Source organism: Manis javanica, chromosome 12, assembly GCF_040802235.1.
Source record: "Manis javanica isolate MJ-LG chromosome 12, MJ_LKY, whole genome shotgun sequence".
Classification (NCBI taxonomy): Eukaryota; Metazoa; Chordata; class Mammalia; order Pholidota; family Manidae; genus Manis; species Manis javanica.
The window spans coordinates 20385792-20399196 of NC_133167.1; the positions used below are offsets into that span (position 1 = coordinate 20385792).

At 36.7% G+C, this 13405-nt stretch overlaps 1 protein-coding gene across 3 annotated transcripts in view; it reads left to right on the top strand.

Moving 5' to 3' along the window:
• BARD1 (BRCA1 associated RING domain 1) overlaps positions 1-13405 on the top strand; it is a 68104-nt gene that overhangs the window by 23085 nt on the left and 31614 nt on the right. For 2 of the 3 annotated variants that reach the window (XM_037016539.2, XM_073218140.1), the window contains 2 exons: positions 2633-3588; positions 11361-11441. In XM_037016539.2, the coding sequence (XP_036872434.1) occupies positions 2633-3588; positions 11361-11441 (1037 nt within the window). The remainder of the gene's footprint in view (positions 1-2632; positions 3589-11360; positions 11442-13405) is intronic. The other variant, XM_073218141.1, reaches the window with a different exon arrangement.

Here is a 13405-nt window from a genome sequence, read left to right on the forward strand (position 1 = left end):
TCCGACTAATTTTAAAAGGATTCCTGGTTGCTGTATTGAGTATAGGCTTATGGAGAAGGAGCAAAGGATTGTAGTCAGGAAGACATTTAGGAGATTGCTGTGATAATCTAGTGAGAGATGTTAGTGTCTTACACCCTGGTGGCAGGAGTAGAGGTACGAAGAAGTAGACTGATTCGGGGTGTATTTTCCATATGGGCTATGAGAGAGAGAGCAGAGGCAAGTTTGACTCAAGTGTTTGTCTTAAGCATCTGGACTGATGAATGTGCCATTTACTGAGATGGGAAAAACTGTAGGAGGAGCAGGTTTGGGAGGATGTGGATCAGGAGCTCAGTTTTAGTCATGTTCATTGTGAGACACTCGTTTGGAGTAGACAGGGGAGGTAAGAATTGCTAAGGAAGCAGTTGGATATTGGATAAATACGTATATTATATATATAATTGCCAGGGGAGTGACTGCAGATAGAACTCCCAAGCCCTTCTGCTTAAGAGGTTGGTGGAATGAGGAGTATTATCAACAGATCCTTAGACTGAGCTCTGTACAGAATGCCCCTGCTTACCTGTCCGACTTCACTGCCCTCCATACTCGGCTCCTTCGCCAAGCTCCCAACACACTGGCATTCTATCCCTTGAATATGCCAAACTCGTTCCCATTTGGGACCTTTACGCTTTCTCTTCTACTTGGGAACCACTTTCTGAGATATTTACATGGCTGCTTCCCTTTGTCATTTAGCTCTCAACTCAAAGATGAGCTCCTCAGAAAGGCCTTCCCTGATGACCTTAGCTAAGGGAGCACGTTGTTTGTACAAAAGAGTACTCACTCATAAAATGGGGCACCTTGTCTACTTAGGGACAGTGATTCTTTTGTTTTTTAAACCCTTCTGAATCTTTGTGTTTTAATTCTTGATTATAAATACATATTTTTTGAAAAACTTCCTTTAGAAGTATAATGTACATATCATAATAAGTGTATAGCTTAGTGAATTTTTATAAACTGAACTCACCCAGAAGAAGAAACAGTACTCTGGAAACCCCTCTTGTAGCCCCTTTCCAGTCACTGCCTCCTTTCTCCATAGGGATAATCACTGTTCTGAACTTATATATTAGATTAGTTTTAGCTATTTTTATGTACTCTTTTGTGTTTGGCTTCTTTTGCTCAGGCGTATATTTGAGTGTATAGTTAAAGTTCATTTATTCTCATGAGCTTTTGGTTTACATAGTTTGAGGTTGTATTAGATGGTACTCACAGAGTTGTAACTATTTAATTAACCTAGATTCATTTTACTTGAAGTAAAGTTGAAATCAGGTAGTGTGAATCCTCAGCTTTGTTCTTCAGTACCATGTTGGCCATTCTAGGTCTTTTGCTTTTTCATATTGTAGTTCCTTCTCTTTCCATGTACGTTTTAGTATTAGCTTGTCTATTTTTAACAAAAAAGCCTCCTGGAGTTTTCACTGGGATTATGTTACAGTGTGTAGATCTATTGGGGAGAATATGGACAATTTAAGAATATCAAGTCTTCCAGTTCATGAATATGGTATGCCTTTCCATGATTTCTTTCATAAATGTTTTATAATTTTCAGCAAACAGAACTTGTACACATTTTGTTAGATATGTGATTAAGTATTTTATTTTGGGTGGGTACTATTATAAATGGTACCAAATTTTAAAAGAATTTCACTTTACATTTGTTCATTATTAGTATGTAGAAATATAGGTGAAGCTGAACTTCATATGTCAGTCTTATATTCTAGGACCTTGCTAAAGTCACCTCTTTTATTAATTTTTTAAAAAGTGTCTTTGGGATATTCTATATAATCAGTTAAGTCAACTGTGAATAGATAATGGTTTAATATCTTCCCTTACAATCTGTGTGCCTTTGTATCTTTTTCTTACCTTGGTATGCTGTCTAGGACTTTCAGTATGATGTTGAATATTGAATAAGAATGGTGAGAGCAGACATCGTTGCCTTGTATTTGATAATAGAAATAATATAGTAGCTCCAGTCTTTCACCAGGAAGCATGACACTGGCTGGATAAATTTTTATAGATGCCCTTCATCACGTTGAAGAAGTTCCCTTCTATTCCTAATTTGCTTAATCTTTAAAATAATGAATGGATGTTGGATTTTGTCAATTTTTTTTTCCATTTCTGTTGAGAAAATCACATTGTTTTCTCTTTTGTTTGTTAATATAGTGAATTGTTGTGATTGGTTTTCAGAAGTCTTTTTAAAATTAAGCATCAGTCAACTGCCTATTAAATTCTGTATCTGCCTGCCTATGATTCTGCCTGTGTATTTAGTATATCTTTTCTCCATGGCTCTTCCACCACCAGCATACTGTATGCTTTACTTATTTTTATATTCTGTCTACCCATGGTGGAATATGTAAATTCCAGGTTTTGTTTTCTGCTGTATCTCTAGTCCATAAAATGTGGTCTAGAATAAAGTAGGATTCTGTAAATATTTGTTGAGTGAGTATCTGCACTCAGAGAGTTCATGTAGTCGAGGAGGGGAGCATGAGGTACACAGATAAAAAGGTGGTACACCTTAGGGGAACTATAAACAAAATTCTTTGAGACCTGAAAGATGGGAGAGATTAAGTTCATATAACAGATTTATTTTCCTTTTTTCTATCAGATTTGAAAGAAGATACAACTAGGAAAAGTTTATTTAGTGATGCAGATAAGAAGAATTCAATAAAAATGTGGTTTAGTCCTCGAAGTAAGAAGATCAGATATGTTGTAAGTAAAGTCACAGTGAAAACCCAGCCTCAAATGACAAATGATGAAAATGCTCAGCAGGCCTCAGTCTATGAATTTATTTCTACAAGTCCTTCAGCAGATGTTTCTGAGAGGGCTAAAAAGTCTACTACCAGATCTAGAAAAAAGCAAAAAAAGAAAACCTTAGCTGAAATTAACCAGAAATGGAATGTAGAGACAGAAAGAAAAGATGGTGAACTTGACTCCAAAGAGGAATTTAAGGAAAAGTTAGTATCTTTCTGTAGCCAACCATCTGTTATTGCTACTTCTCAGATAAATGGTGAAATCGACTTACTAGCAAGTGGCTCTGTAACAGAATCTGAATGTTTTGGACACTTAACTGAAGTTTCTTTACCATTGGCCGAGCAAATACAGTCTCCAGAGATTGAAAGCAGGAATGAAGTAGTGACTCCTAAGAAGAATATCTGTGAAAATGATCTTACATCTAAGAAATCCTTGCCACTAGGTCATGGAAAATGTGGACGTCGCATCAGACTTTCCAGTCCCACTTCTAAGAGACGTAGAAGCGTCTCTCCCAGCACCAGTGGAAATTTTGTTAAGCAAACAGTGCTCTCAGAAAACATAGCACTGCCTGGCTGTTCTTCATCACTTTCAAGCAAACTTAAAGTTGGTGACACATTAAGGAGGAGAAACAGTAATATATCAGATGAATCCATTAGCCTTTCACCAGGTATACCACCTTCTACACTGAATAGTCCAAGTTACAGACGAATGATGTCTAGTCCTTCAGCAATGAAGCTTTTGCCCAGTAGCCTTAGGGGTGTGAAAAGAAATCATAGAGGAGAGACTCTGCTGCATATTGCTTCCATTAAGGTAGGGTGCTTATTCTGAACTATGGTTTTGGATGAGACTATAAAACATTTTCTTTGGGGTTTGTGAACAATGGCATGAGACTACTAGGATAATTAACCCACCAGATATGATACTTCCTTTGAACCAGAGAAGCAAAATTCATGGGTCCTACATTCTCACCTCAGAGCAGTGACCCCTGGGCCTGAGGGGCATGATCTTAAAGGAGAAAACCAGTAGTTCAATATTTCAGCCTCTACTTTGCCAAGTGCTTCCATAATGGTTTTGTCCAGATTTTGCTGTTTTGTTTACCTATTCTTATCATGCTTTTTGAACACAGACAGTTATCAAGTTACTGCTGGCAACATGCTTCACCTAGCAAAAAAGCCAGGGACAATGTGAGAGGAAACAAGCTATGTTTGATACTCCTAGTGGACACTGCTAGAATTAGAAAGGTTGAAATATGTGGTATGTACATTTTTCCAATGACCTGGAAATTTGATGGACAGGTGGCCCTTCTAGTTCACCACAAAGGAGCTTCTCTGTGCCCCACAGCCAGCCATTCCTTTTACTAGCCTGTTCATTGAAGCTGATTCTCTTTATTTCCTCAACGCCTGGGGTATGACAGTGTTTGTTTTTTGGAAACTCTCCTATGATTTGGAACTCACAGACTTTGATCTGTGATTTCATACATGTGTTAGGAAGATACAACATCAGAGAGAGGGCTTAGTGCCAAATTAGGATGGCTTTTATGATCTTTCTGTAAAATTCACTGGAAAATCCTTGGTTCCTTTGTATGGATAGAGAACTCTGGGAGGTCTGGAAGGAACCCTTTGGAGGCTTGCAAACATAAGGCTGGCGAGCAACATAAAACATCTGGGAAGAGCGTGGTGTAGACATTGAGTCCAGAGATTCCTATATTTTTGTGTGGAGAAAGGGAAAAGTACAAAAATGAGTTTCCCAACAGTTAGTGTTTTATTTTATTCCTTAACTTTATCTTCCAGTAAATGATGAATATAGAATACTCTCTGATGCCAGTGAGGGGAGAAGCTGGAACGTGACTACATGCTAGGTATTACGTATCTTTTGAACAATTTGAATTTTCTAGAGTGCTCTGGTTACATTTTAGTTTGATTTTTGCAAAACAACTTAAAAAATCAAAGTATATTTTTTGTCCTCTTTGTATTTTATGTATGTATGTATATATGCATAATATATATGCACATAAGCTGTTACACTAACAGTGTTAATTATGCTTCATAGACACAAGTAATTATTTTTTGTTCATTTTTCTGACTGCATGCATAAGAACTTACACATAAGAATGTAGGCTGCTTAAGTTTCTACATTTTGCTTTCTGAGAATTATTTTCAGATCACAAGGCAAGCATCTGCTTACATTGGTAGAGAATTTTAAGAATAATTTATCTTTATTGTGAGGGTATCTAGGACCTAGAGTCTAGGCCATGGTTTGGCAAACTCTTAAAGGGGCAATTAAATATTTTCAGCTTTGTAGGTCATTTGTTTTCTACAACTATTTAACTCTGCTGTCTAGTGCAAAAGCAGCCATAGAGAATATATACACCAATAAAACTTTGCATACAGGTGTCTGGCCCATAGGCTGCAGTTCGCCTACTCTTGGCTAAGGGCAAGGAAAACAGCCACAGTAGTATTTTAAGAGGAAACAAAATGGTGGCATAATGCTGTCTTGCGAATTTTCTCCATTGAAGATTGCTTTATACAAATTTTGTTAGTTGTCAGTTTACCTGCAAAGTGTCTTAGAGTATTCATTTTGATTCTCTTGAACTTATCAAATACTATCATTGTTATCTGTTGGCAGATTCTGATACAGTACATTTAAGAAGAGCTAAGTGATTGCTATTGTGTTTAAAATCACTATTTAAGAATAGTGTTCTCTTTTAAAAATTGATTGAGTTGAATGTATACCCCCCACCCAGTTTGATTGTAATAGAACAAATATTTGGGGAAAAAAAATCAGTGGAATTGTCAGTATGTTTGTCTTTTTGTAAATAGTATTCATTTCGTTTTCTACCCTGATTTTTTAACTTGCAGCTGGAATGAATAACCTGTGTGTATGAGAAAACCAAATACTTCAATTCTGCCGTCTTAACTTATGTTTTGTACCTACCTACTTCAGAAAAGGATTTAAGATGGCCCTAAAGTTAAAACTACTAAAAGTGGAACGAGGAGCAGGGAAAGCGGAAAGAGCGACTGCAGCTGAATAATGAGTGTAGATTCTATACCTTTTCAGGCAGCCAAACCAGATAAGGAAAGTAGGTTTTTTTGTTGTCTGAGTTAGATTTTTGTTGTTGTAGTTGTTTTTCCCGTAAGTGTTTTGGTAGGTGTGCAGTTTCCCGCGCCCATGTTCCCTTTGGATGGAAGAGTGCACGGTTGCAGTGTGCATGCTGGGCTACGTGCTGAGAGCGGAGAACCCCATAGGAGTTTGACTGTTCTCTGGGGCTAGTTAGCTTCCCTGCTGTGGTTACGGCATTACAGAATGACGTCTGGACTTGATAACATTAGTAATGAAATTCTTTAACATCTTGCCCCAAACCTACCTGTGGGCATCTTTGTTAGTCATAACCTTTCTGTGCATAGTTACCACCCTAGTGGAGGCTCCTTCCTTGTCTTTGCTTGCCCTGACCACTTGTGTTAGTTGCCAGTTGCTGTCATAATAAATCAGTAACTTAGTAGCCACAAATTTAGTGTCCTAAAACAATGTAAATTAATTTTCTTATACTTCTGTGGGTCAGAAGGCTAGTTTGGGTTCCAGCAGACTAGTCAGTGTGTCAGCGGTGTTACCGTCAGGAGGCTCTAAGGGAGAACTTTTTATTTGGGTCGTTGAAAGAAACTGCATAGCTCCTTGTAGTTGTAGGACTGAGATGCTGTTTCTTATCAGCTTTCAGCTGAAGGCATCTCTGTCTTAAAAGCCAGCAACCACAGGTGGAATCCTTCATCCCATCTTTCTGACCTAGCCCTGGAGGGCTTACTGCTGCTCTTAAAGACTCAGGTGATTAGATTGAGACCATCTAAGCCCCCTTAATCGCATTGCAAAGTCCCTTTTGTCACGTAAAGTAACATTCACAGATTCTGGGGTTTAGGACACAGACATTTTTGGGAGTTGTATTCCTACCACACCACTGAAGCAGCTTCCTAATTTCTTGCTCTGCCTTTTCTTTGTATTTCCTCTGTTCACATCTGTATGACAGCCAGAGTGATCTGACCTAAGTCAGAATTTGTCATATCAGTAACTCCCTGGCCCGCTTCAAAAAAAATCCACATGACCTTCTCATGGCCTGCAGGCCTGATGTGACCCCCCTCTTCAGGCTTCTACCCGAATGCCCCTCTTCCGAGACTCTTCCTGACTTACTGCAGTAGCAGGCTTTGCCGTACCCTTAGCTTTTTCCATTTTTTTCCCTGTTAGTATTTCTAGACAATATTATCTCTTTGTTTCTTATCTCTCTCTTTAGAAGAGAGCAAGACTTTTGTTATCTTCAGTATCTAGAACATTGCCTGGCATATAACAGATTGGTCTTTGTTGAATAAATGAGATTTTTCCAATTAGTTATGGTCTGAACCCCATTCTTTTGTCACACCGAACTCCAGCCTTATGAATTACTCAGGTACACTTTTTAGTGCAGCCAATACTTGGCACGTGTTCTTTTTCTCTGCCTTTTTCTCTGCATTCTTCCCCTTTTCCCTTCTGGTCCTTTGTACCTAAACTTCAAAATCCAGTTCCCATCCTACCTTCTTAAGTATTTTTCACAATTCCCGGAGTTGGTGTCTTCTCTATGGTGACAGTCTTGGCATTCATATGCATTTAGCTTTCTGTTTGTTACCTGACTCCTCAGCCAGATTGTGTGGTTTTCTGGAGTACATTCCTCATTGAAAATTTCATTTCAAAATATGAGTAATAACTTCACATTTCAAAAATAAGAGTAGAAAAATTAAAAAGAAAAGAAAAAACAAAACAGTTTTTAAAAAAGTAAGAATTTTATTGAGGAAAGCCTCACTCCTCTTTCTCCCACAGCCATCCCATTGCTGACAAGCCCTTCGGCTAACTACCTTTCTGACTTCGTTATGTATCCTTTGTGAATTTCTTCCTGTAGATAAAAGCAAATGGTTTCCATATTAGTACCTAGCTTTCTCTATATTTTTATAGCAGCATCCCTTTCTATGGATTTTCATTACTTGACTAGTCCCTTACTGATGGATGCCTGTTTGTTTCCCATTCTTTTGCTTTTATAAACAATGCTGCAGTAAACAATCTAACTTTCATATACGGGCTGGTGTATCTTTAGGAAAAAACCTAGAAATGGAACTTCTTGGTTAATTTAAGGCATCTGTTACCTTCTTTATCTTGATAACCTCCATATTTGGCAATAGTAGACTCTTAATAAATACCCAGACTGCCTAAATATTCAGGCTGCCTGAACATAGACAGCTACTGTATTATCAGCAGATACTATTTGTGTTTTCAATTGTCAGATTTCTTTTTTCCTCTCAGAATCATGGGCTCCTAGGCCAACCAAGGATCTGGACATTCAACACCATTTGAATGAAAGCTGTACACAGGATTATTCTTGAGCTCTTCACTTGTATTTTTATATTATTACCACCTATGGAATTTCAAGCAGAATATTCATTAATATGGTATCTGGGAGATTGTGAACATTCTCATTTAACCAAAACAAAAGTTGGGATCCATTAGGTTCTCTTTATTCACCGTGTTTCTGTTTGAAAATATTTGTCGCCTCTAGTCAAAAGGCTACTGAGGCCATCATGTAAATTCCAGATTTTATGAGAAAGGGTTATGCCTAAATAGGAACTAAGATAAACACTTACATTTTTCTTTTATTTTTTCAGTTTATTCTTCTGATTTAATAATAATGATAAACTTAGTATTTAACATTCTCTAGACATGCAGAAAAATTTTGTTATTCTCTTATGTCACCTTGGCCTGAGAATTTGTAGGTGATAAAATAAACCTTTCCAAAGTTCTCTAGCACAGGTTCTTTAAGTGGTAAGGATTACTCATAATTTATGCCACAGCATAAATGTTTTATGAAATAGAAGGATCACTTGAAGTTGGCATTCCGTGATATATTTGTGGTACAGACAATATTTTGAAGGCAAAACTCACAAGGCATGTACTTAACAAATGTGATGAGCATCTCCTGGGTAGAGAGAAATCCCATGAGGAGTCTCTTTCAGGGTCGACTTTGTAATTCATTATACATTAAGGCAGTCATGTTATATTGTGTGTAAAGTCATACTATTACAGATCCTTCATACTTCGCTTTCTGAAAAAGTAGCAGAGGACTCAAAAGCAAACTGGCATCTATGATATTTTCAGGATTTTAATTTCTAGAACACCTTTTGGAGTCAGTATCCATTTTCCCTCTGTCACCCACCACCTTTGTACTAACAGAAACTTAGAGTCATGATGACTAGATCGTCAAAATCATCTATGAATTCACTTTATTCATTAAACTCTGACTAAGCAGTCAAGGAAATGTTTAATATATTTTAGAGCTGCAGTCCAGATGACTAAATTTTTTCCTCAATGACATCTATTTGCTAAAAGAAGAAGTTTTAGATACTGGTCAGTTCATTTACATGGAAAAGCTTAATCACTTGGGGTAAACTGTCGTTGTACTTAATTATAATATCCTGTACTGTTTCTATAAAGATGCTTATTCTTATTAATTGTACTTTAGAAGAGGTAACCTTTATAATAAGGAAAAAGCTTTGTGTGTATGTGTTTTTGGAAAGTTAATTTATATGGCTGTAGCATGCACAAATATGTGAAGAATCTTTCCTTTGAATGAAAGGTTAGTAATAGTAAATTCAGTGAGACACACATGCTCCCTTATTTTCAGCCTTTAAGATATTTTTTGAAAATGCCAAATCCATTGATGTTTCTTACAAGCCTTGGTAAATACTTTCTTAGATGATTTTTTTTTTTTTCCTTGCTGTGGATTAAGAAAATCTGTTACTCTTTTTAGTTGTGAGGGGCCTAAAACAGTGCTTATTGCTCAGAAAATATTCTGAGAAGAAAGTAATTTAAAGAAATCAGAAGCAGAAGTTAATTTATTTCCAGGAAACGTCATATTGCTTCAGGTTTACCCAGTAACTGTGGACCCTATTTAATTATCATAATTTTATTTATGTGCATGACATTAAATTTACATAAGTAGAATGATGAAAATATGACAAACTTTTAGGTTCTAGGGATGAGAAAGCAGTTTGGGTATAAAAAGCAAGCAGTTTGCAAATCAGCTATACATTTTGGGGAAGTCTAGGAGTGCAATGTTAACAGAAGACATCTTTGATAATAAGAAGCGGTGACATGAAACAAAAATATCACACTGTCTAGCAACCTTACAAGAGCTTCTGCTTTTTTAGTCTCTAAATGATCCCTTCTATACCTATGTGTCTCTATTCCTGTGTGACTCCCATGTGACTCTTCCACTCCACAATTGTGTTTATGTAATTCTGTGAGCCTCTTTAGGTTAACCTGTTTTTGTGATTACCTTGTATAATTAGAATGGAGACATGTTTAATGCTTTGTGTACTTTTTGTGGATATTTTCATGTTGAAAGGAATTCATGTGATTCTGGCATTTCATCTGCCCCAGTATTCATGGAATTGTTTAAAGAAATTGAAATTTGTATCTTGACAGATGTTCCAAAGTTCATTTGGAACTGGCTAGAATAAAGAGCAAAATTTGTTAAATACATGTTAACTTGTACTAGAGGTAGAGAATTGTACCCCTAAGGAACTATGGGGAAATGTTCCAATTTTGAAATATTAGTAATACTTATTTTTTAGATCCATTAAATATCTTAGGTCTTTTTGTTCATTTAGGAACATTATGTTGTATATAGATTTACTTATTTATTCAATCATTCACTTTAGAAAACAAAGTAAGCTACGATCTTAAGATTTGATGTATTTGAGAGGTAGTCCAAAACAATCAAATAAAAGAAAATGTTACCATTTTTAGTGGACTTAGTAACATTTACATTATTAAACCAATAGAGGGAAAAAAGTCCCATTTCAGAAGACTATTGGGGCTGGGAATGGGAGGGGAGAGATTACCTTCTCTCTAATGAAGCGCTTCACAAAACAATTAAAACAACATTGTCTGTCATATGTAACTTCAGCCATATATAACTTTTATTTATTCAGCCTTTTTCAGCATAACACTGTCAGTTATTTTTGGAGAAAATAAACCTTGCTTCTGACTAGAGAAACTTCTTTGAGCAAATAAGGTGAATATAAACTAAATTAGTATATTAAGTATAAATAGAATAACTGCCAATTGTCCGACAACAGTTTTTGGCAGTTGTAACTGGTTTCTCTGAGCAGCTTTCTTAGCTTTAATTTTGTTTTAGACAATACTCAAACCATTTTTATGTGTGCTCAAAAAGGATGTTTTTCACAAGTAAAATGATCACTTTAAGAAACTTTATCATGATCAGGTGATCTTTGGCTTGTGTCCTTTGTTTAGTGATTTGAAATAAATTTGATATGGGTAGCTAATAGAGATTTTGTACTGAATATTCAGGGACTTCATGACTAGGTTCCTTAGTACCATTCATACATTACATAGCTTATTATTTCTTAATTCATGAGCAACAGGCATAAGAGAGAAGATTTGTTTTGTTCTGCCTTGATGAGGATAGGATCTTATTGAAAAACCCAAAAATCTCAATATCTTCTTCTATTGATGATTTTTTATTTCTTTTTATTTTTTCATTGTCCTACTAGGGCGACATACCTTCTGTGGAATACCTCTTACAGAATGGAAGCGATCCAAATGTTAAAGACCATGCTGGATGGACACCACTGGTAGTTTTCTATTTATTTTCTTTCTCATTCTGTTTATATTTTATAGCTATCATAGTTTATAGTTATGTGGCTGCCTGTATTATCATCCTCTGCCATCTACACTTTCTCTTTTTAATCTGAAGAATTTACATTTTCACCAAGTAAGATAAATGATTACTTTTCATCTCGCTTTTCAGTTGTGGCAGGCAAGAAACTGGCTACCTTTTGATTGACTACCTTTTGATTTTGGAATCCAGTTACACTATATTACTGGGTGTAGCTAGTGTGTTGGGGTAACTACTATAACTGATACCAGACTCCATTCTGCAGCATTGCATGTCGTTGGAATAATTTCTTGGAACAAAGAAAGGTCAGAGGAACTGGGTACAGGAATATATCATAAGACAGTGATTCTGGATTGATTGTAACTTCACTTGTACCCTGCCCAGCTGCAAATATATGGAAGCAGTAGAAATCTTGGCTTACATTAAACATTTTTTAAAGTCCTTGCTTATTATTAATAAATGCAGCATAAAACATAGTAAGGAAAAAGAATGGCACAAACAAATGGGCACAAATGCTATATGAGCTAATTACATTAGGACAGTAAGCATGCAATGTGAATACAGCCGAAGTGTCAACGGATGAGGTACGTGAACTAGAAATTCCAAGTTGGGAAATTCTCTTCAGGCCAGGTGCAGAAAAGGTTTAAAGCTGTACATGAATTGACTTCTTGCCAAACTGTTAAGCTGGGATGGCTTAGCCTGGATTGTGTTTGTGTTGTTTTGACTCCACAGGCTAGCTAACCTTTTTAAAGGAAAGTTAATTTTTTTTTCTTTTTTAAACTTTTTTATCATTAATCTACAATTACATGAAGGACATTATGTTTACTAGGCTCCCCACTTCACGAAGTCCCCCCAACATCCCCGTTCACAGTCACTGTCCATCAACATAGAAAGATGCTGTAAAATCACTACTTGTCACCAAGTTCACAGTCACTGTCCTTCAACATAGTAAGATGCTGTAAAATCACTACTTGTCTTCTCTGTGTTGCACAGCCCTCCCCTTGACCCCCCAACACTATACATGCTAATCGTAATGCCCCCTTTCTTTTCTTCCCACCCTTATCCCTCCCTTCCCACCCATCCTCCCCAGTCCCTTTCCCTTTGGTAACTATTAGTCCATTCTTGGGTTCTGTGCTTCTGCTGCTGTTTTGTTCCTTCAGTTTTCTTTTGTTCTTATACTCCACATATGAGTGAAATCATTTGGTACTTGTCTTTCTCCGCCTGGCTTATTTCACTGAGCATAATACCCTCTAGCTCCATCCATGTTGTTGCGAATGGTAGGATTTGTTTTTTTCTTATGGCTGAGTAATATTCCATTTTGTATATGTACCACATCTTCTTTATCCATTCATTTACTGATGGACATTTAGGTTGCTTCCATATCTTGGCTATTGTAAATAGTGCAGCGATAAACATAGGGGTGCATCTGTCTTTTTCAAACTGGAGTGCTGCATTCTTAGGGTAAATTCCTAGAAGTGGAATTCCTGGGTCAAATGGTATTTCTATTTTGAGCACTTTGAGGAACCTCCATACTGCTTTCCATAATGGTTGAACTAATTTACATTCCCACCAGCAGTGTAGGAGGGTTCCCCTTTCTCCACAACCTCGCCAACATTTGTTGTCTTTTGGATGGTAGCCATCCTTACTGGTGTGAGATGATATCTCATTGTGGTTTTAATTTGCATTTCTCTGATGACAAGCGATGTGGAGCATCTTTTCATGTGTCTGTTGGCCATCTGAATTTCTTCTTTAGAGAACTGTCTATTCAGCTCCTATGCCCATTTTTTAATTGGATTATTTGCTTTTTGTTTGTTGAGGTGTGTGAGCTCTCTATATATTTTGGATGTCAACCCTTTATCAGATCTGTCATTTTCGAATATATTCTCCCATACTGTAGGATACCTTTTTGTTCTATTGATG